General features: G+C 48.7%; 6 protein-coding genes; 5 read left to right on the top strand and 1 right to left on the bottom strand.

Annotated features, from left to right (window-relative positions):
* Positions 1–573: 573 nt before the first annotated feature.
* FFUJ_11291 (uncharacterized protein) lies at positions 574–3,148 on the top strand (the record flags this gene model as incomplete). XM_023570172.1 has 4 exons in its annotated part: positions 574–817; positions 925–2,160; positions 2,219–2,914; positions 2,970–3,148. 4 exons carry the CDS (start codon positions 574–576, stop codon positions 3,146–3,148), a joined length of 2,355 nt encoding a protein of 784 aa, XP_023437322.1.
* A 2,098-nt stretch (positions 3,149–5,246) lies between these two features.
* On the top strand, positions 5,247–9,947 carry FFUJ_11292 (probable ABC1 transport protein; the record flags this gene model as incomplete). XM_023570173.1 has 7 exons in its annotated part: positions 5,247–5,921; positions 5,976–6,256; positions 6,305–6,760; positions 6,811–7,440; positions 7,487–8,193; positions 8,245–9,146; positions 9,195–9,947. 7 exons carry the CDS (start codon positions 5,247–5,249, stop codon positions 9,945–9,947), a joined length of 4,404 nt encoding a protein of 1,467 aa, XP_023437323.1.
* Positions 9,948–10,553: 606 nt separating this feature from the next.
* On the top strand, positions 10,554–11,506 carry FFUJ_11293 (related to TRI15-putative transcription factor; the record flags this gene model as incomplete). XM_023570175.1 has 3 exons in its annotated part: positions 10,554–10,642; positions 10,688–11,356; positions 11,413–11,506. 3 exons carry the CDS (start codon positions 10,554–10,556, stop codon positions 11,504–11,506), a joined length of 852 nt encoding a protein of 283 aa, XP_023437324.1.
* A 261-nt stretch (positions 11,507–11,767) lies between these two features.
* On the bottom strand, positions 11,768–13,295 carry FFUJ_11294 (related to O-methyltransferase B; the record flags this gene model as incomplete). XM_023570176.1 has 4 exons in its annotated part: positions 11,768–12,081; positions 12,131–12,588; positions 12,640–12,763; positions 12,815–13,295. The coding sequence occupies 4 exons, from the start codon at positions 13,293–13,295 to the stop codon at positions 11,768–11,770; spliced, it is 1,377 nt and encodes a 458-aa protein (XP_023437325.1).
* A 1,842-nt stretch (positions 13,296–15,137) lies between these two features.
* On the top strand, positions 15,138–16,526 carry FFUJ_11295 (related to integral membrane protein PTH11; the record flags this gene model as incomplete). XM_023570177.1 has 6 exons in its annotated part: positions 15,138–15,338; positions 15,365–15,740; positions 15,790–15,907; positions 15,962–16,026; positions 16,073–16,103; positions 16,127–16,526. The coding sequence occupies 6 exons, from the start codon at positions 15,138–15,140 to the stop codon at positions 16,524–16,526; spliced, it is 1,191 nt and encodes a 396-aa protein (XP_023437326.1).
* A 1,116-nt stretch (positions 16,527–17,642) lies between these two features.
* Positions 17,643–19,469, top strand: FFUJ_11296 (related to 4-coumarate--CoA ligase; the record flags this gene model as incomplete). XM_023570178.1 has 5 exons in its annotated part: positions 17,643–17,726; positions 17,775–17,856; positions 17,924–18,397; positions 18,452–19,196; positions 19,250–19,469. The coding sequence occupies 5 exons, from the start codon at positions 17,643–17,645 to the stop codon at positions 19,467–19,469; spliced, it is 1,605 nt and encodes a 534-aa protein (XP_023437327.1).
* Between the last annotated feature and the right edge of the window lie 380 nt (positions 19,470–19,849).

The raw sequence follows: 19,849 nt of genomic DNA on the forward strand, positions 1-19,849 counted from the left end.
TTATGGGAACTATTTAGGGAGGTCACCTCGGCTTGGCGTTAACTAATCGCGGGCCATGATAACGCAAAGTGAAGGATACCTTATTTGGCTAATTACAGCACCGGGAGGTTGAGTTTAGTGGCGGTTTCAACGAGTCTCAGCTCTGCCTGGGATTTAAGATATGCTCGGTGACTAGCTATAAACTCCCCAACTCTGGCTTTGTACATGCTGGTAAGCTCATTTTTGGGCTTCACTCTAATGTAGCGGCGCAGCATTTGGTTGGTTCGGTTACGAGGACGTGTGCAAATCCGGGCCATTGAACCGAAAAGGCTTATCTGGAAATTATCCCACCCTCCATCAGATCCCTGTCTGTTGCAATTATCGCATTTACTCCCCTTATCCTAGCCTTGAAACAGAGGGGCCTCGTTCATGAGATATTAACTTCGTATAGACAGGATAAGACTGGGACGAGTTGGCAATTTCCGTTGCATATACATGCCCAGCAAGTCTCATCCCGCCCTCTGCAGACTTTTGTCTCCATACTCTGTGAAACAGCTCTATCGCTGCTCTTCTCCTGTTCTTATCGCTTCCAGAATGGCGACTCCATCTGATCACGTGTTGCTCCGTCCTTTTAATGATGTAACGAAATGGGCCAAGTTTGCGCTTTCACAGGCCAATGGGCATTCATCAGACCATGGCTACCAACAAACGTCGCTTCACCATTCGTCCCAGTCGCTCTTGAGAGAAGGAGAGCGAGCTTTGCGACGCCTGTTACCTTTACTTGCGGTGTCCTCTCCCCAATTGACTGAATTCCTAAGGCATCTGACCTTGCGCAACGGTAAGGACGAGTAAGACTAGTACCGAAAGTAGCAGACGCTGACAGGCGAGTAGAAGATGTCGTTTGTCAAGTTCGATCGATTGACATCTTACTCTATGATTTTGAAGATTTCATTGAGCCACAGACTTTTGACAAGGCCAAGTTTGACGAGCTTCAAGCTGCGACAAAGGAATTGGCCATCACTCTTGTAGAAGAGATTACAAGGTTTACAACAAAGTCGGCTCTGGAATCATCACCGGCCCCCTCAAAATTCCCACCTCTTCCACCTCTTCCACAATTTACCAGTCCTCCCGATGTGGCCAGATCGAGCTCTCAGATGTCCATGTGGCCTCCGATCAACACTGCGAGATCTGGGTCCAGTCTTGGTCAACATCAGCAAAGACCCTCCTTGATCGGTGGTTCCGAACAACGAGATAGATCTCACTCTGCGGGACGTGCATTGAGAACTGGTGATTATTCCACGTCACGGTCACCGATTACGCCAAGTGGCCTCGCTTCCCCAGTCTCCTTGCCTTTGACAAGCAAATACGCGATTCCAGAGCAAGAGGCCCAAACCTACCGCTATGTCCAGGCTCATCGACGACAAGACAGTGATTCAGATGCGATTTTAAATAGTTTGCAGGGTCTGGATATTGGAGCCATCACTCCTCCAAGCTCAGTTGCATTGTCCCCCAAGTCAACCGGCTACCAGAACGCAGTTAACCAAGACACAAGGGGCTCCTTCGGTTACAATCAACAGGATACTCCCCCGCCATCCGTGACTACTGAGCCAGTTTCGCAACACGATTGGTCTACACCCATTGACCAACAATCAGCTGCTGTCCCACGCCCATCATCTGTGACAGCTTCCCAATACACCAGCCCAAAGCTCACAGAATACCGGAATTCGGGGTCCTACATACCATCTGCAGCGCCGCCAGAACATTCACAATTGTTCATTGTCACCCAAGGATCAGCACCATCCATACGATCAGATGGAAGCGGCACGTCAGGTTCCAAAGCAGTATCAACGTCTTCTAGCTCGATAAGAAAAGATTCTACCTCTATGAAAAGCATACAGTCTCTACCGACCTATGAGATCGGATCAGACAGCTCTCTGGCCCTACTGGGTGGGCTATGTAAAGGAGCTCGAGCTTTTGCCTCTGGAGGTCCCGGACAGGCCATCAAAAAGGTTGGCGGCGGTTCAGACGGCGCAACAAGACCCAGAGAGTATTCTCAAGAAACTTTGTTTGGGCAAATGCTGGATAATCCGACCGAGACTTTCACAGAACCAACTGCACAGTGTCTTCATTGTGAGTACAAGACTCCCTACTCCCAATTGCGCCAGGATATGGATCAAGATCGTAAGTCATTCAATCAACCATAATCGTTGTGAGAACCAAAGCTCAAAGGTAATTCTAGCATTGGCCAGCCAGCAGACGAGAGGTATTCTTCACCGTCCTCGCTTCCTCTTCAAATCTCATATTGCAGTCCGAAACGTCAACTCGGTTTACTTTGGTTGTCTCTTTTGTGACAAGGCAAAGTCTACTCTCCAGGAAGACGACGCTACCGTGTTTCAGTCAATCGATCTCCTCTTTCGTCACATTTCTCGGCACGGTCATCCCTTGCCGCATGTTCCGGGCATAGAAGTAGTCTACGAGCACAGCGATATAAACTCACGAGGGCGCCAGGACTGCGATTTATATATCCCAAATTCCACCATGACTGCTCTGCATGGCGTGTCCCGAGCCAACGAATCAAACCGACTCGCATCGTTGCCGGTCGCCCGGGCGGTGAAAGACCACATTCGGCGGACTAATGAGAAGCCACAAGCAAGACCTGATGCAACCTCGGAGATTCTGCAGTTCTTTTCAGGGGCGAGGATAGTTGGCGTCGAGTTCCCGGAGAAGTGGGACGGGAAGTGGTGCCAAGGCTGGCACGACGGTGTATTTGGAACGTTTCCAAGTAAATTAATCAGCTTGGATATGCCACGGCATGTCAAGATCGCTTCTTTACCGAATACGCCGCGAACTGGAGTTGTGAGATGGAAATTCGAGAAGCAAAGGCAGCCTGGCTGGCTGGCACTCAAAAAAGGCGACATTATCTATAACCTTGCTTGTGAGTTCTCTATCATCAGCAACTTGACCAAGATTGACACTTACACTATCTGCAGGGGAGGATCCACATGCGTGGTTCTGGAGTGGTTCAAATGCCAAGAGAGAGTATGGAATATTTCCCAGGTCTCATATCTTAATTGAGTCTATAAAGGACGGCTCGCTCAGCCATGAGGACCAAAGGCATCGTCAAAAAGAAAAGACTCGCTTTGGTGGCTTGTTTACTAAGTACAAATAAAAAAGGCGGCAGCTTTGGGATATAATTAAAACGCTGATAGGAGGTTGATAAAAGCTTTATCACATCGGACCTGATGTGATGTTTTAAGAAGGCCTTTTTGTGTTCTTCTTGCTGTATAGGGCTGCCTGTATGATAGGAGTCCTGGATTTGATATCACATACACATGTTAAGGGGGAAATGGAGAAAACGCCGCTTATCCTGAGTCATATAATGCTGCTTGGGGCGCGAGTAAGAAGCCCTTACGACCCCCATGAGCAGAATTGAACGTGGCAGACTCTTCACCGTTGCATTATGACGCTGACCTTGACTCTTGGAGCGACTCTCATTTTGACTGTTTCTCGCTGGGTCCAAAAGCTGAATTGTATTTCTTGAACATCCACCACTTCACCCAATCATCCTTAATCGCCAACCTGATCTCCGATAAGATAGCCGGCAAATGTTACCCGAAGTTCAGCCAGCCACGTTTGCATTCTGCCACGGTCGGGATCCGTGATTGTCCCGCAAGAAATAAAACGTAAATAATTCTACCTAGTCTGCAAAGTTTGTTTAGAGACGGTCAGGCTAAGCGTCTGACTGATAACCAGACTAACGATGATGTTGACCAGTGTGTGCACTTAGTGAGACTGAAGCCAGACAACGACGAGATTAAATGATGACGATCAGCAATAAAGAAGGGCTAGAACATCGGAGCTTACGGATTAAATCAACTACCGAGCAAATCGGCGCCAGTTCATCCGAGACATGGCGACTTGCTAGACGTGGAAAGGCTAGACAGGGAGTGGAGGCATACGCTAACAGTTTTTAGCTTGCAGAGTCTGCCACTTCGAGTAAAGATTACCCTAAAGGTGTGGATTTTACACCAAATATCAGTCTAAATTGTATTCTATACAGTCTTAATATTATAATAAAATAAGTAAATAATAGTAAATAATATAGAGGCTTTTAGTATTTCTTTAAGTAAGTATATAAACTTGTTCTTCTGAGATGTTCTTAAGTAACTCCAGCTTCTTCTTCAGCTGCACATGTCAATCTTGTCGAGGTAGCCCCGCTTAAGCTCCTGATGCATTTTCTATTCAGATTCTGTAGAAAACAAATGTAAAAAAAAGTAAGAGAAAGAACGAACATAATGCATCGAAACACAATAACATTATCGTTGCTGCGCCAATGCAATTTTTTATTGTCAATGCAACAATGCGCTGACCCAAATCCCGAGAAATAAACCTTCGAGGCCGGTAACAGCAGAGGCGCAGGTAAAGTTAATTGCCAGACACGATTGAAACGTTGAGCTATGACCTCATTTCATGTGCCGAGACTCGCGAATAAGAAAAACAACCCGACGGAAACACCGCAGATGGACTTTTCGGGTCCCTCAGACACCGTCTGTTATCTACGATCTATCGTGACGTCACGATGCAAGATCCAGTAAAATCTGAACGAGAACGAGTGAGAGAGTGACTCAGCGCGCCTCACGGGAAAACGTAAGTGCCGGCCTCCGCGGACGAGACCGCAAAAGGCGGACGGAGCAGGGGTTTGCCATAACCCCCGACACTCCGCCTCAGATCGACAATGCCCCAAGCACTAAGACACCGGCACAAACCTAATTGCTCCCTTAGTTTTTCGCAACACAGCAAATCCCCGTCAGCCCAGCGTCGACGGCCGCTGCTGTCGGACTAGCGGGCACGCAGGCAGCCCGACTCTATGGACTAGATGGAATAGAGTGTCAGCGTGGCTGAAGTATGTCAGACGCATACTTTGGGGCTACCGAAGCTCCGACCCATGTTGTTTGTCTCTGATGACAGCATTGTCGGGGTGCTGTCGGGCCCGGCACTTGGGATGTTGGGGGAGATTTGAAGTTTATGAGGTTGCTGTTATCTAACTTAAAGCCCAATTCATTTCCCCCCAGAAAGTCAAATCATTCCATAGACAATTCACTACTTCTTTTTTAATCTTAATTTGGCTGAGCTGATCAATTGCCTGACAACGGCTCAGAGACGGTTGACTCTGTTTTGCGACTGTCACATTCCAGTCAGATTTACACAAAAACACAACAACAACAGCTTCCAAGGACCTCATTTTTTCTTCAACAATAAGCCTCGCAATGACGCCGCGACACTCAACAGAGAGTCCGCCAGACTCAATTGAAATGGAACATTCAACAGGGAGCGAGGGCACATACACCCGCCCGTCGCCCCTCACACGAAGCAACACCATGATCATGGACGAGCAAGACCAACAAGAACTGCAAAGAATCGCAACCGGCATTTCTCAGCGCCGCAGACAAAGCTTCGCAACCGTCCCCTCCAGAGTCCCTACCATCAACGAAGAAGACCCCTCATTGGACCCTGCAAACAAAGCTTTTGACCTGTCGAAATGGCTACCGGCTTTCATGCACCAACTGCAGGAGGCGGGCGTCGGTCCCAAGAGCGCTGGTGTCGCGTTCAAGAATCTGAGTGTTTACGGCACGGGAGCGGCGCTGCAGCTGCAGAAGACGGTGGCAGATATTATTCAGGCGCCGTTGAGGATTGGCGAGCATCTGAAGTCGGGCAAGAAAGAGCCTAAGAGGATTCTTCACCAGTTTGATGGGCTGCTGAGAGGTGGTGAGACGCTTATTGTTCTGGGTCGGCCTGGCTCGGGATGCTCGACGCTGCTCAAGACTATGACGGGTGAGCTTGAGGGGCTGCATCTTGGAGAGGAGTCGATGATTACGTACAATGGTATCTCGCAGAAGGATATGATGAAGGAGTTCAAGGGCGAGACTGGTTACAACCAAGAGGTATGCATCTCATCTCCCTCCATCTTTGACATTTGCTAACAATCTCGTGAACAGGTTGATAAGCACTTCCCTCATCTCACGGTCGGCCAAACCCTCGAGTTCGCCGCTGCATGCCGTCTCCCCTCCGACCCCAAAAAACTCGGCCTTGCTGAAACACGTGAAGAAGTAGTCAAGGATGCGACCCAGATCGTCATGGCAGTCTGTGGCTTGAGCCATACTTACAACACGAAGGTCGGCAATGACTTTATTCGTGGTGTTTCGGGTGGTGAGCGAAAGCGTGTTAGTATCGCTGAGATGATGCTTGCTCAGTCGCCGATGGCTGCGTGGGATAACAGGTGAGCACAAGCAATGAGTGACGAGTTATGAAGCTAACATGGAAACAGTACACGAGGTCTCGACTCAGCGACTGCTCTCAAGTTCGCCCAGGCCATTCGTCTAGCCTCTGACTACACTGGCTCCGCCAACGCCCTGGCAATCTATCAAGCCAGTCAAGCCATCTACGATCTCTTCGACAAGGCAGTCGTCCTGTACGAAGGTCGTCAGATCTACTTCGGCCCCGCCAGCAAGGCCAAGGCTTACTTTGAGAGAATGGGCTGGGAATGTCCTGCTCGTCAGACTGCAGGTGATTTCCTCACATCTGTGACTAATCCCCAGGAGCGAAAGGCTAGACCGGGTATGGAGAACAAGGTTCCTCGTACGGCGGAGGAGTTTGAGCTCTACTGGCATAACTCGCCCGAGTGCAAGAAGCTACGCGATGAGATCGAGGTGTATCAGCAGGATTATCCTTCTGATAACCGCCATGAGGCCATTGCGCCTTTGAGAGAGCGCAAGGCGCTTGTGTAAGTTTTTCATCTCCGTGGAATCATCGGTATACTGATAATGTGTATAGCCAAGATAAGCATGCTCGACCCAAGTCGCCATATCTTATCAGCATCGCGACCCAGATCCGCCTGACGACCAAGCGCGCCTACCAGCGAATCTGGAACGATCTCTCAGCGACAGCAACACACGTCGCCATCGATGTAATCATGTCTCTCATCATCGGTTCGGTCTACTACGGCACTGGCAATGGATCCGCAAGCTTCTACTCCAAAGGCGCTGTTCTCTTCATGGGTATTCTCATGAACGCACTCGCTGCTATCTCCGAGATCAACAATCTGTACTCCCAGCGCCCCATCGTCGAGAAACACGCCTCCTACGCCTTCTACCACCCCGCTGCTGAGGCAATCTCCGGTATTGTGGCAGATATACCCATCAAGTTCATCTCGGCGACTGTGTTCAACATTATTCTGTACTTCTTGGCTGGTCTTCGTCGCGAGCCTGGTAACTTCTTCCTGTTCTTCCTCATCACGTACATCTCAACCTTTGTCATGTCTGCCATCTTCAGGACCATGGCTGCTGTGACCAAGACGGTTTCGCAAGCTATGATGTTGGCTGGTATTATGGTCTTGGCGCTGGTTATCTATACTGGTTTCATGATTCGTGTTCCGCAGATGGTTGATTGGTTTGGTTGGATCAGGTGAGTGACTTCTGACTAACTGCTGAGGGCCTACTAACGGTTGCAGATGGATTAATCCGATTTACTACGCCTTTGAGATCCTGGTTGCCAATGAATTCCACGGTCGCGAGTTTGACTGTTCTCAGTTCATCCCCTCCTACTCCGGACTCAGCGGCGATACATTCATCTGCTCAGTCGTCGGATCCGTAGCAGGACAGCGAACAGTCAGTGGCGATGCCTTTATCGAGACAAACTATCGATACTCGTACTCCCACGTCTGGCGCAACTTTGGTATCCTCATGGCCTTCCTCATCGGCTTCATGCTCATCTACTTCATCGCCACTGAGCTCAATTCCAAGACTGCGAGCAAGGCCGAGGTTCTCGTCTTCCAGCGTGGTCAGGTCCCCGCTCATCTTCAGGAAGGTGTTGACAGGAGCGTTACCAATGAGCAGCTCGCTGTGCCTGAGAAGACCAATGAGGGCCAGGACTCTACTGCTGGACTTGAGCCACAGACTGATATCTTCACTTGGAAGGATGTTGTCTATGACATTGAGATTAAGGGTGAGCCGAGACGTCTTCTGGATCACGTCACTGGTTGGGTCAAGCCTGGTACTCTCACCGCTTTGATGGGTGTTAGTGGCGCCGGTAAGACTACTCTTCTTGATGTTTTGGCTCAGCGAACTACCATGGGTGTCATCACTGGAGACATGCTTGTCAACGGAAAGCCTCTCGATGCCAGCTTCCAACGCAAGACGGGATACGTCCAGCAACAAGGTGAGTGACATCTCGGAATGAATTGACTTGGTTCAGCACTAACACACTCAGATCTTCATCTCGAAACCTCCACTGTCCGCGAGAGTCTGCGCTTCAGCGCCATGCTTCGTCAACCCTCAACCGTGAGCAAAGAGGAGAAGCACGAATGGGTCGAGAAGGTCATCGACATGCTCAACATGCGCGACTTTGCCAGCGCCGTTGTCGGTGTCCCCGGAGAAGGTCTCAACGTCGAGCAACGCAAGCTTCTCACCATCGGTGTCGAACTCGCTGCTAAGCCTAAGCTCCTACTCTTCCTCGATGAACCTACCAGTGGTCTTGACTCCCAGAGCTCTTGGGCTATCGTCGCCTTCCTTCGTAAGCTCGCCGATGCAGGACAAGCTATCCTCTGCACCGTCCATCAGCCCAGCGCCATTCTGTTCCAGGAGTTCGATCGTCTTCTCTTCCTTGCTCGTGGTGGTAAGACAGTGTACTTTGGCGATATCGGTCAGAATTCGCGTACACTGCTTGATTACTTCGAGAAGGAGGGTGCTCGGGCTTGTGGTGATGACGAGAACCCGGCTGAGTGGATGCTCGAGATCGTCAACAACGCTACCAGCTCCCAAGGTGAAGACTGGCACACTGTCTGGCTACGCAGCCAAGAGCGTCTCGCGGTCGAAGATGAAGTCGGCAGGATTGCATCTGAGATGTCGTCGAAGAATGCCCAAGATGATTCTGCCAGCCAGTCCGAGTTCGCCATGCCGTTCAGTGCACAGCTTCGAGAGGTCACCACGCGAGTCTTTCAGCAGTACTGGAGAATGCCCACGTATATCATGTCAAAGCTCGTTCTCGGCACGATCGCTGGTCTTTTCGTTGGCTTCTCTTTCTACAAGCCTGACAACACATTTGCTGGCATGCAGAATGTCATCTTCTCCGTCTTCATGATCATCACAGTCTTCTCTACTATTGTTCAACAGGTAAGTTACCCTATCACCGTTAATCTTACAGTATACTGACTCTTTTAGATCCAACCTCACTTCATCACCCAGCGTGACCTGTACGAAGTTCGAGAGCGACCCAGCAAGGCCTACTCTTGGAAGGCTTTCATCATTGCCAACGTCATTGTCGAGATCCCCTGGCAGGCTCTTACTGGCATCCTCATGTATGCCTGCTTCTACTACCCTGTCATGGGCGTCCAGAGCTCAGCGCGTCAAGGTCTTGTTCTTCTCTTCATGGTCCAGCTCATGCTCTACGCCAGCTCGTTTGCTCAGATGACCATCGCTGCTCTTCCTGATGCTCTCACTGCCTCGTCTATTGTCACTCTCTTGGTCCTCATGAGCTTGACCTTCAATGGTGTCTTGCAGTCTCCTGATGCTCTTCCAGGTTTCTGGATCTTCATGTATCGCGTTAGTCCTTTCACCTACTGGGTTGCCGGTGTTGTATCTACCGAACTGGGTGGACGTCTCGTCGAATGTTCACGATCCGAGGTGTCTGTCTTCAATCCTCCATCGGGTCAGACCTGCGGCGATTACATGGCGGCTTATCTCACGCAGGCTCCTGGTCAGCTACAGAACCCGGATGCGACATCGGACTGTCAATACTGTTCTCTGTCCAACGCCGATCAGTTTATGGCTGGAAACAGAATCTACTACACCGAGAGATGGCGCAACTTTGGCATTGTTTGGGCCTACATTGGTTTCAACATCTTCATTGCTGTTGCAACTTATTACATGTTCCGAGTCAAGAAGTGGAACTTTGGAAAGAAGAAGAAGGCCTAAGGTTGTAATGGGTCTATGTTCGTCTATTAATTTGGTTTCTCAATATCTGGAGTCGGTTTTGCATCTCAGATTGGTCCCATAGTGGCAAATCATAGTCTTGTAATAGCATTTAAAAGTATTTAATAATTTTACCTTTCATCTTAACTTCCCGCCGCTCCAATGACCATTATCTGTATTTGGTGCTTCATCATGCTAAACTTCTGACTTTTGCCTAAAAACTCAAACCTCATATGAGGTCATACATTTGGTTAAGGTGAGGCTACTGTTCCCTCCATAGCGTCATATCGCAGTGATCGAGTGCCATATAATAATTCTGACAGTCAGTGACTTTGTCTTGTGAAATACCTGACTGTCTGGATTTGGCTGATGATGGATGAATCATAATGACTGACAAGGTTCAATTTATCCAGCGTCAGCAAATCTTTGAACAGCTTCCTGATCGAGACAGCCCCACCCGGCAGTGAGTCACGCGATCATCAGCATCTTATCGCATCTGAAGCATAATTCGAGATGGCTATTTAAATGCACGACTCGCTCTGATTTATTTACATACACATATTCCGTTGATCACTTGCTGAAAACCTACCACTGCATTCACTTCCAATCATGACATCAACGAAACCATCTTGTTCACTTTGCGATGTCTCCTTCGACAACAGTCAGGAGCATCGAGTGCATGCCAAGAGTGAGGCTCAGTAAGTCTCAGCACATGCATATAATGCCAAGCTGACATACTCCAGTGTCCAAGCCTTGCGAAACCGTGCTGCTGCTTCAGGTCTAATCGAGCAACCAACCGAGGACAGCGATACATTTTCGCATACAAGCAACGACCCAGAAAACGACCTCTCAAGTAGTGACGATGAAACCGGAGATGACACTTCGGACAGCGTGATCCCTGAGTTTGATTCGACAAAATGCATCATTTGCACGTACAGCGACGAGAACTTTGATAAGAACCTCCTTCATATGGAAACAGCTCACGGTTTACGGATCCCATTTCGAGACCAATTAATCGTCGACCTGGAGACAGTGATATGGTATCTCTACTTCCTAGTGGCTACATACCGCGAGTGCATCTACTGCGGAACACGGAGACGGACGGTGGAGGGAATCCAGCAGCATATGAGAGACAAAGGCCACTGCAGGGTTGAGTTGACAGACGAGATGCAGGAGTTTTATGACCTCGAGGGTCTAAAGGCTCATGGTCGAGAAAACGCGGTTTTAGTTGATAACGAGAGTCTTCGGCTTTCATCTGGCAAAATTCTGTCACATCGTGATGCTCCCGTCACAAAACCACGCCGAACATCGCCCCAAGAAGACAATGAGGAGAAGAGGGCACCTCTTCCTAGTCACGCAGCCTCTGATGCACTTACAGCTAGAGATAAAAAGGACGCCGCTCTTGCATCTCAGTTAGCGCGGCTCAGCGTCAAAGACCAACAGAGTCTGATACATCTGACGTCATCAGAACAGAGAAGTTTTCTCCTGCAGAGGAAGAAGGAATTGGATACAGCTCGTCGGGCGGAAAAGAAGATGAGGTTGAAGACGGAGAGACTGAGTAACAAGACTATGATGACACACTTCAAGAATGATGTTCCCGGGAGGAGCAACGGATGAGAAGTAAAATGGCTGGTTACTCTTATTCAAGACATACGCACTTGCCGTTGTAGACAATCTAATGAAATTGATAGTGCTAGAATACTTGGAGATACTAATGAACTTTACTCTTCTTCATGATACCTTGTATTTATGATCTATCGTGTTCTACATCAATCGGAAGCGACCATCATTCGGAAGCAGCTGGTTCTGGGAATTCTATCTGTTCAAGCCAGTTCACATTCAATCAGACTCTCAACTCCATTTGCGACAGTCCAAATGTTACAAATCTTCAGTCCAGCCTCGCCGAGTAGTTTCTCCCAGTTTTGTTGCGTACGTTCTCGCGACGCAAGCAGAGTAAGCATCATGATATCCAAAGCTGTAGCCTCCCACTGAGCGCCAGTGTTAGGAATGACGTTCTCGTTGATCAAAAGCTTGCTGTATCCAGGCTTCATGGCCGCCTTGACTTGGCCTAGAATCTTAAGACAAGTCTCGTCTGACCAGTCGTGGAGAACGGAGTGCATGTAGTATGCGCGAGCACCTGAGGTGGAGTTAGAAAGAATCACTGCAAGGAATAAAGGGTTGCGGACCTTTGATGGGCTGCTCAGTATAGAAGTCATACTTCATTCGCTCAACCTTATTATCTAGTGAAGTGATCTGATCAATCACGACAGGAAGATCCTGGAGGATGAGACGACCTGGGGCATCGGGGAACTTGCGGTGGAACTCTCCGATATCATGGCCAAACGAGCCACCGATATCGACCAGCAGAGCAGAGTCATCCGAATTCTCAAAGCCATTAATGAGCTTTTCTTGGACAGGGAAGAAACCCGCATCCATCCAAGATGGTCGACCTTGACGGTAGCCGCCCATGTGAAGATGGAACAGCTGGCCGTATGGTGGGTTGGTGTGAAGATGCTCGAAGAAAGTCTTTTCTGTCTTGTAGCCAAGCTGCAGGGGAGAGTTGCTTATGTCAGTTGCATCTTTCCATGAGTTGATGTCGGCCCATTCGTGGAATTGACCGAGAGCGTTGAGACAGGCTCCAGAGCTAAACATTGTGTCAGCACAGTATACAAACTCGAGCCTCGGGTGCTCTTACATGCAGGGGTAGCCAGCATTTATGAACGGGAAAGACATCGACTTGATGAAGTTTGTGGCTTGGTATGTATCCTGATCAATCTCCGTGATGTATCCCATAGACGAGACGTGACGAACAAGACGAGCTTCATGTTATTAGTGACGTTATATAGGAGCCATGATAATGATGCACTCACCAAGAAGAGCAGGTTCAATGTTCTTCTCCTTCGCGACATCAGCGACCTTGAAAGGTCCATCGATCTTGGCGACGTGAGTCCAGACTTCCTTAACGGTACCAGCCGTCAAAGCGCAGTGAAGCGATGGCTCAGCCCAAACATGGCGAAGCATGGTCTCTCTTGGAGTCTCGAGTGACTGCCAAAGACTCTTGGCCTTAGCCATGAGCTTAAGGCGCGCTGTCGGGTCATCACTATCTAGATCGCCGCTAAGAGCATTGATCTCTTTGATAAGGGAGGGAACGGCGTCAATGTTGGCGGCGTTCAGAGCAATGGATACATCGGGCTCTTCCGACTTGGTACCGTTGGTGGCATCTGGGGTACCGTCTGAAGACCCAGAGGAACTCAAAGCTGAGACAGAACTTTCGAGCTTCTTCTCGGTTCCACGGTATTCCGTTTCTGGGACGGTATGTCCGTTTGTGTGAGAAACAGTTGTGTCAGCCATAATGAAGGACTTTGTGAAAAGAAATGTCTTGTGTATAAAAGTTATGATCTACTTGAGAAAACGAAAGCAAGGCAATGTCAGTGAGTGAGTGATTCAGGAGGGATCAACAGCAATAAAAAAGAAAGGAAAGCAGCAGAAGTGCCCAGAGCTCGTCAATGCATGGTATGATAGCTTGGCTGTTGGCAGACCCCCAATCCTCCAACCGTTACAGGTCCATTCTCATGCATCGGTTGCGACATCGACCAATTGGGACCTTGGAAAAGGAGCCTCGTAGAGACCAGTCGTTCGGGTTGCATTCAGAAGATCTTCGAAACGGCCTGACACCATCTTCCTGGTAAACCTTTTGTATACCAAGGATATGACAGGATGTACTGATTCGTCTGTGAGTGCTGATCACTGGATCATACGACGACATTGATACGTTTGACAGACCACAGGGAGCGATCTGCGTTAAGTGAACGGGTATCTGGGACAAAGCTCCGTTGCGAACCTAGCAGTTGCAACGTTGAACCAACAGCATGGTTATGATCCTGATCAGGGGGTTCGCCGAGTGCTACGTCGAACCAACACAGTTGCTCAAATCCTTGCTAGAGGGGGAAAGAGACGAGAACTTGACACAAGGTTCAACACAAGCGAAGTGATTGCGAGAAGTTGGAATAGGTCCTTGAAAAGAAACGATGCTCATCTGAAGGAATGACTTCTTGGGACTGAAAGGGATATTATATATTCAAGCATGACAGAAGAGCAGGTCTCTTCATCACCTATTTACATGTGATGCAGAAGAGACTCAAATATCAGAAAGTATGGAGTATGTTATGGAGAAACGTGGTCGCCAAGAGCGGAGCCAACTGTAGGTAGCACCGGGAAATTGGCCCGCTTCGCCAATTAAGCTGCTTTGGGTCCCAGCGTGCCAAGCAAAATGACAACTGGGAAGAGCCGAATATACGAGGAACTTGGTATAAGTACGCGGTAAACTGCAGATACACAATAATTACGTACCTAGCTATCTTAATAGCTAACACCCTCGCGACTACAGTGGTCTGAGAAGAATTTCAGGAATGATCTTTCAGGGCAGGGACTGAAGCAGTAAAATTGTCATATCAGGTTGTTCTAAAGTGTCAAGCAAGGGTTAGAACAAACCTTGGCGACAGATCCTTCGGAGGGTTGGGATCGACATGTCAACCCCTGAGTCTCACCTCAAGGGAGCAAGAAACATCAAACCGTGATACAGAATGTCAAAATAAAATCAGCAATAGGTACCCTAAACTTAGGCTAAACTTCCACCAAGTTACCTAAATATTTTTACCATCTAGGATCAAGGTCCTGGGTTTTCTTTTCTCTCAGTCGAATTCGGGGAAGCGGAAATGGCCCCCACTATCAATAACAGTTGTTGGTTGTTGGTTGTTGGTTACGCGTCGAAATCTGCAACATCACTCCACCGACAACCTTGTCCTTTTACCTCAAGTCTGCCCACCTTGCGAGGCTTAACCACTTCGAAAGTTGTTATGTTTTTATGTCGACACATTTACGGACAGAAAAAGCACTGTTTCGGCGAATGCGGCATCATGGTTGCCAATCCTTCACCAGAGTCGTATCAACAAAAATCCTTTGCACCTCGACAAAACCTGATCCCGGCTTCTTGTAACAAAAGGTTCGATGATCCATGGTATAGCATGCTTGTGCTCCCGTGCCACGGCCCTGCCCCCCCTTTCTGCAAACATGTCTCTTGTTCCTGCAGGACATAAGACCCAATCCTCTGGATTTGACCCAACCAACATGAGTGAATGAGGATTTTTTTTTCTTCTTGAGTTATTTTTCGTATACGTGTGCGCTTGGCAGACAATGTCTTCTCCTCCCCATCACACGCAGGCGTATCTTGACGCTGATAAGGGTCCGACAATTCTGGGTCTAGTCATCACTGTCTTTATTCTGAGTACCATCTTTGTGGCTGGTCGTGTGTATACTCGAAAGAGGATCATAGGGGCGCTGCACCTTGATGACTGGTTCACAATCGTTGCAGTGGTTTGTTCCCCCGCGGTCTTTGTATGTGTGTCGCTAACATTCTTGAGATTTTCGAATGGTGCCAAGTCGGTGTTACAATTGTGGCTGTCAAGAACGGCAATGGCAGGCACTTCGATCTTCTCAACGTGACGCAGCAGCAGAATGTCATTCTGTACACCATCTTGGGCTTCCCGTTTGGCGTCATGGCTTTTGGGTTTCCCAAGCTCGCTGTCGTCGCGCTTATCACACGACTTATGAATCCCGGACGATTACACAAGATATTTCTTTGGGTGCTTGCTGGATGTTGTATGATGGGCTTGATCGGGTGCATCATCATTCTCTTTGCTCAATGCTCTCCTGTTGAGTCTCAGTGGACTTTCTCGATTACCGATAAGAAGTGCTGGAGTCCTTATGTTCTTGTCAACTTTGCCATTTTTGCCGGCGGTAGGTAAACCACGTTGATGCCACCGACGCTTCGCTGACATTTGACCAGCCTTGTCTGCATTTACGGATTTGTACCTTGCTGTGTATCCCGCAGCGGTGTTGTTCCATCTACAAATGAACAAGCGAAAGAAGATTGCATTGTCGTTTGCTTTGGGTATCGGCTCAATGTAGGTGTCGCGTTGTTGCATGGAAACAATGGATATGCTGACCTCGATCTCTAGTGCTACTATTGTCGCCATCTACAAATGCACCCGCCTGCCATCGCTTGCAAGTAAAGACTTCTCTTGTAGGTGATATGCCCTACTTTGCGTGCTCATACTAACGAGTAGCAGATGAAACCTCCGACCTTGTCATCTGGACTGTGTAAGTAACATAATATGTGCTAGCATACGGACGACCACTAACCTCGCGTCTCCTAGCATCGAAGCAAGCACCATCATCATCGCCTGCTGCATCCCAGTCCTCCAACCCCTCGTAGACGCCCTCTTGGGTCGCCGAGCCTTTGGATCCTCCCCCGGATACAAAAACTACAACTCCTCCGGGTACCAGAACTACGGCAATTCCCGAACCGGCCAAGCTCGTTCCAACATTGAGCTCAGCGACGGCAGAAAATTGAGAAGCGATGATCGAGGGAACATGACGAACGTGAAGTACCTTGGGTCTGGGGCTGCGGAGCTTGACTCGCAGGAAAGCATACTGCGGCACGATGGGACCAAGACAGGGGATACTCATTCGGCGGATGCCCACTCTGTCAATGCACCGACTGAAGGTGAGGTTCCTCGATAGAGGAAGCAATGTAAAGTTATGGAACACGCATGTAGGATAGCCAGTATGAATTTAATGCGTCTATGCTAGAAGTTCCAAACAAAGTACATGCGGCTTGTTGCTTGACGAACAACAAGTGGTATCAATTGGAATGCAGATGCCATGGTCATTGAGCCGCAGCTTTGATCGCTGGCTCTCCTTCCTTTCGAAACCCGTTGATATGTCTGCTCTCAGCCATGTCATGCGGCGCACCATGTTCAATGCGTGTAGTCACGTCGTTTGCAGCATCTTTCATATCACGAACCCACTCAACAATCTCGTCGTAGAGAAGTTCTACATCTCCAATGTGAACCCAGACCTTCAATGGTTTTGAACGATCTTCCCTCTCAAAGTCACTCATGGCCCGTTTCCATGGACGAAACCTTCAGGGGGACAAGATATTTGGTTGCCTATTCGGTAAATTCGATTGATAAAAAGTCTGTGCTGTAGCTCATTCGTTGGCAGACATGATGCGCTGTTGCCCTTTGAGAGACGCAAATTATGTGTGCCGAAATATCTTAACATAGAAAAAAGAGAAGATCCATTAAAGCGACTTTAGGGCGATTTAGGTAACTTCAGTTGAATCTTGGGCCAGGTCTTCATCTCTGAGGGTCGTCGGTTGCTCCCTCGGCCGTCAATGGCCGCGTGACGCTTCACGCTTTGGTGATAGTTACATCAAATTCAGCCGAGGCTAAATTTGCCGCCGCAATCTACCCATGGCAAACAGTAGCAACTAGTTTGGGAAAGAAAGCGATTGCAATAAGACCTCTCAATTTTTCAGCTATTCAGATATGTAAATTTACCGTGTCTTTCATTTATCTACAGATTATTACATCACTTTAACAAGTCCCATCTAGTACAACTACGTCCAAATCTTCACCATGATCTTCACATCTAGATATGAGATTCCTATTCCTGAGGTCGATCTCCTCACTTACATATTCGGCATGTACCTGCTATTTGACCTTTGGATTTAGCAGTTGCTAATACTCTCAAGATTTATCATCGGAGGAGTCACAACAAGCCTCGCCAGACAAGCCTGTATATGTAGAGGCTCATGACGCGACGCAACAACTCAATAAAGTACAGTTCAAGCATATGATTGAATCCGTAGCTGCTGGATTGCGACAACAGTTTAAGATAAGAGACGGCGATGTTGTCTTGGGGTTCTGCGAGAATTCTGTCAGTTATTTTGACCCATCGCGCGAATCCTTCGGCTAACTATTGCAGATCCTCTATCCAGCAGTGATCTTGGCCTCAATTGCCGCTGGAGGCGTCTTCACTGGAGCTAATCCGACATACACATACTCTGGTAAGTAGTGAGCAGTCACTGGGTGATATAGGTATTTGATAATCCGGCATTGGCTAAAGAATTACAGAACTGGTCAATCAGCTCACCGTCTCGGGTGCCAAATGCATTGTCACCGACAGCCACCGACTTGAGATGGCGAAGAAAGCCGCAAAGGCTGCAGGCCTACCATCCGGCTCCTTGATCCTCATCAACTCCAAGGACAGCAGCTCAGTCGATGGCGCTTCATCCTTCCAAAGCTTGTTAGGTCACGGAACGTATTCTTGGGAGAGGATTTCAGACCCCAAAGTTCTTGCTGATAAGTATGATGCCAGCGGAGTTTCTTCCAAGTCCACAAATACTGACATATCTCTTAGGCCAGCTGTTCTTAATTTCAGCAGTGGCACGACCGGTCTCCCAAAAGCTTGTGAGGTCACCCATCGCAACTTGGTCGCCAACGCGGAGCAGAATCTGCATCTTGACCGCGTGGCGAGGAAGCGAAAGAATGACCCGACCTTTGCAGCCAACGATGTCCACTGTGCCTTTCTCCCATTTTACCATGCTAGTATGTCACTCCGCTTACTTGAGGCTGGTGATATGAACTGACTGTTGACCTCAGTGGGCCTTATCACCTTCTGCATCTTGAACGTGAAACGATGCTGCACCACCGTCATCATGCCAAAGTTCGATCTGAAGTCATTCCTCAGCACGATCCAGAAGTTCAAAGTAACTTACCTAATCTTTGCGCCCCCAGTGGTCTCTATGCTCGTCAAGAGTCCCCTTGTCTCTCAGTACGATCTCTCCAGTGTCAAGTTCCTTGTCTGTGGAGCAGCACCACTCCAGGCGGATGTCGAAAAACGACTCGAGGCACTCTTCAGCAAGACGGGCGCCCGCAGCCGGCAAGGTTGGGGTATGAGTGAGGCCACCATGTCGATCTCGATCTTTGGGCCAGATGAGTTTGATCCCTCTCATGGAAGCGTTGGATACCTAGTGGCCAATATGCAGCTCCAGATTATCGATGAGAATGGCAAAGCTCTTGGCTATGATGAAGAAGGGGAGGCTATACTTCGCGGACCGAATATTTTCAAGGGTTACTACAAGAACCCGGCTGCTACCAAGGAGTCTTTCACTGGTGATGGTTGGCTCAAGACCGGGGATATTATCAAGATTGACAAGACTGGGTTAGTCACCATTGTTGATCGCAAAAAGGTTTGTATCTGCAGGAACTCGTTCAAGGCGCGCACTAACGGTGAATACCAGGAACTCATCAAGGTCAAGGGATTCCAGGTCGCGCCATCAGAACTGGAAGGCCATCTCTTAGAGCACGAAGGTGTCCTAGATTGCGCTGTTATCCGTGTTCTACGGTATGAGTACATCACTAGCCTGCCGTGGCACTTTACTAACAGCCCGACAACAGTGACGGACACGAACATGCCCAAGCGCACATCGTCCGGAAGAAGCCAGATACGACCCCAGAGTCTATCCTGTCATTCATGGACAAGCGCCTATCGCCCATCAAACGAATCACAGGCGGCATCGTATTCACCGATGCCATTCCAAAATCCCCTTCTGGCAAGATTCTTCGGCGATTGATCAAGGATGGCTTCGCTAGCAGGGATCCCAGTCCTCGTCTATGATCAATTGGCGGGTGAACTTATCCTGATTAGGAGATTTTCGGTGGAAATTTCACCCTCGGCAGAAATTTTGAGCCGGCGGGGAATGGAGCGTGACACTAACTGCAGGTCGCTAAGATTGAGTGTTGTACTGATCAGCAATTTACACCTTTTGTTTCGCGAGACAGTCCGAAGATTCCGGTGGTGAAGTTTATTCTCAGACTAGTGATATTGGACCAGCTTTTACTGGTCACTGGGTCAGGGACTGTTCCCAGGTCACAAAGCGCGTCGCGTCTTTACAGGAATAGTCTGACGAAACGAGTTAGGAGCTGCATTAATGCTGGAATATACTTTGTTTTCTTGCAGCCTGTTCAATTTCCCCAGATTGACCCCGCGAAATGCTA

This window comes from Fusarium fujikuroi, chromosome FFUJ_chr11 (assembly GCF_900079805.1).
Source record: "Fusarium fujikuroi IMI 58289 draft genome, chromosome FFUJ_chr11".
NCBI lineage: Eukaryota > Fungi > Ascomycota > Sordariomycetes > Hypocreales > Nectriaceae > Fusarium > Fusarium fujikuroi.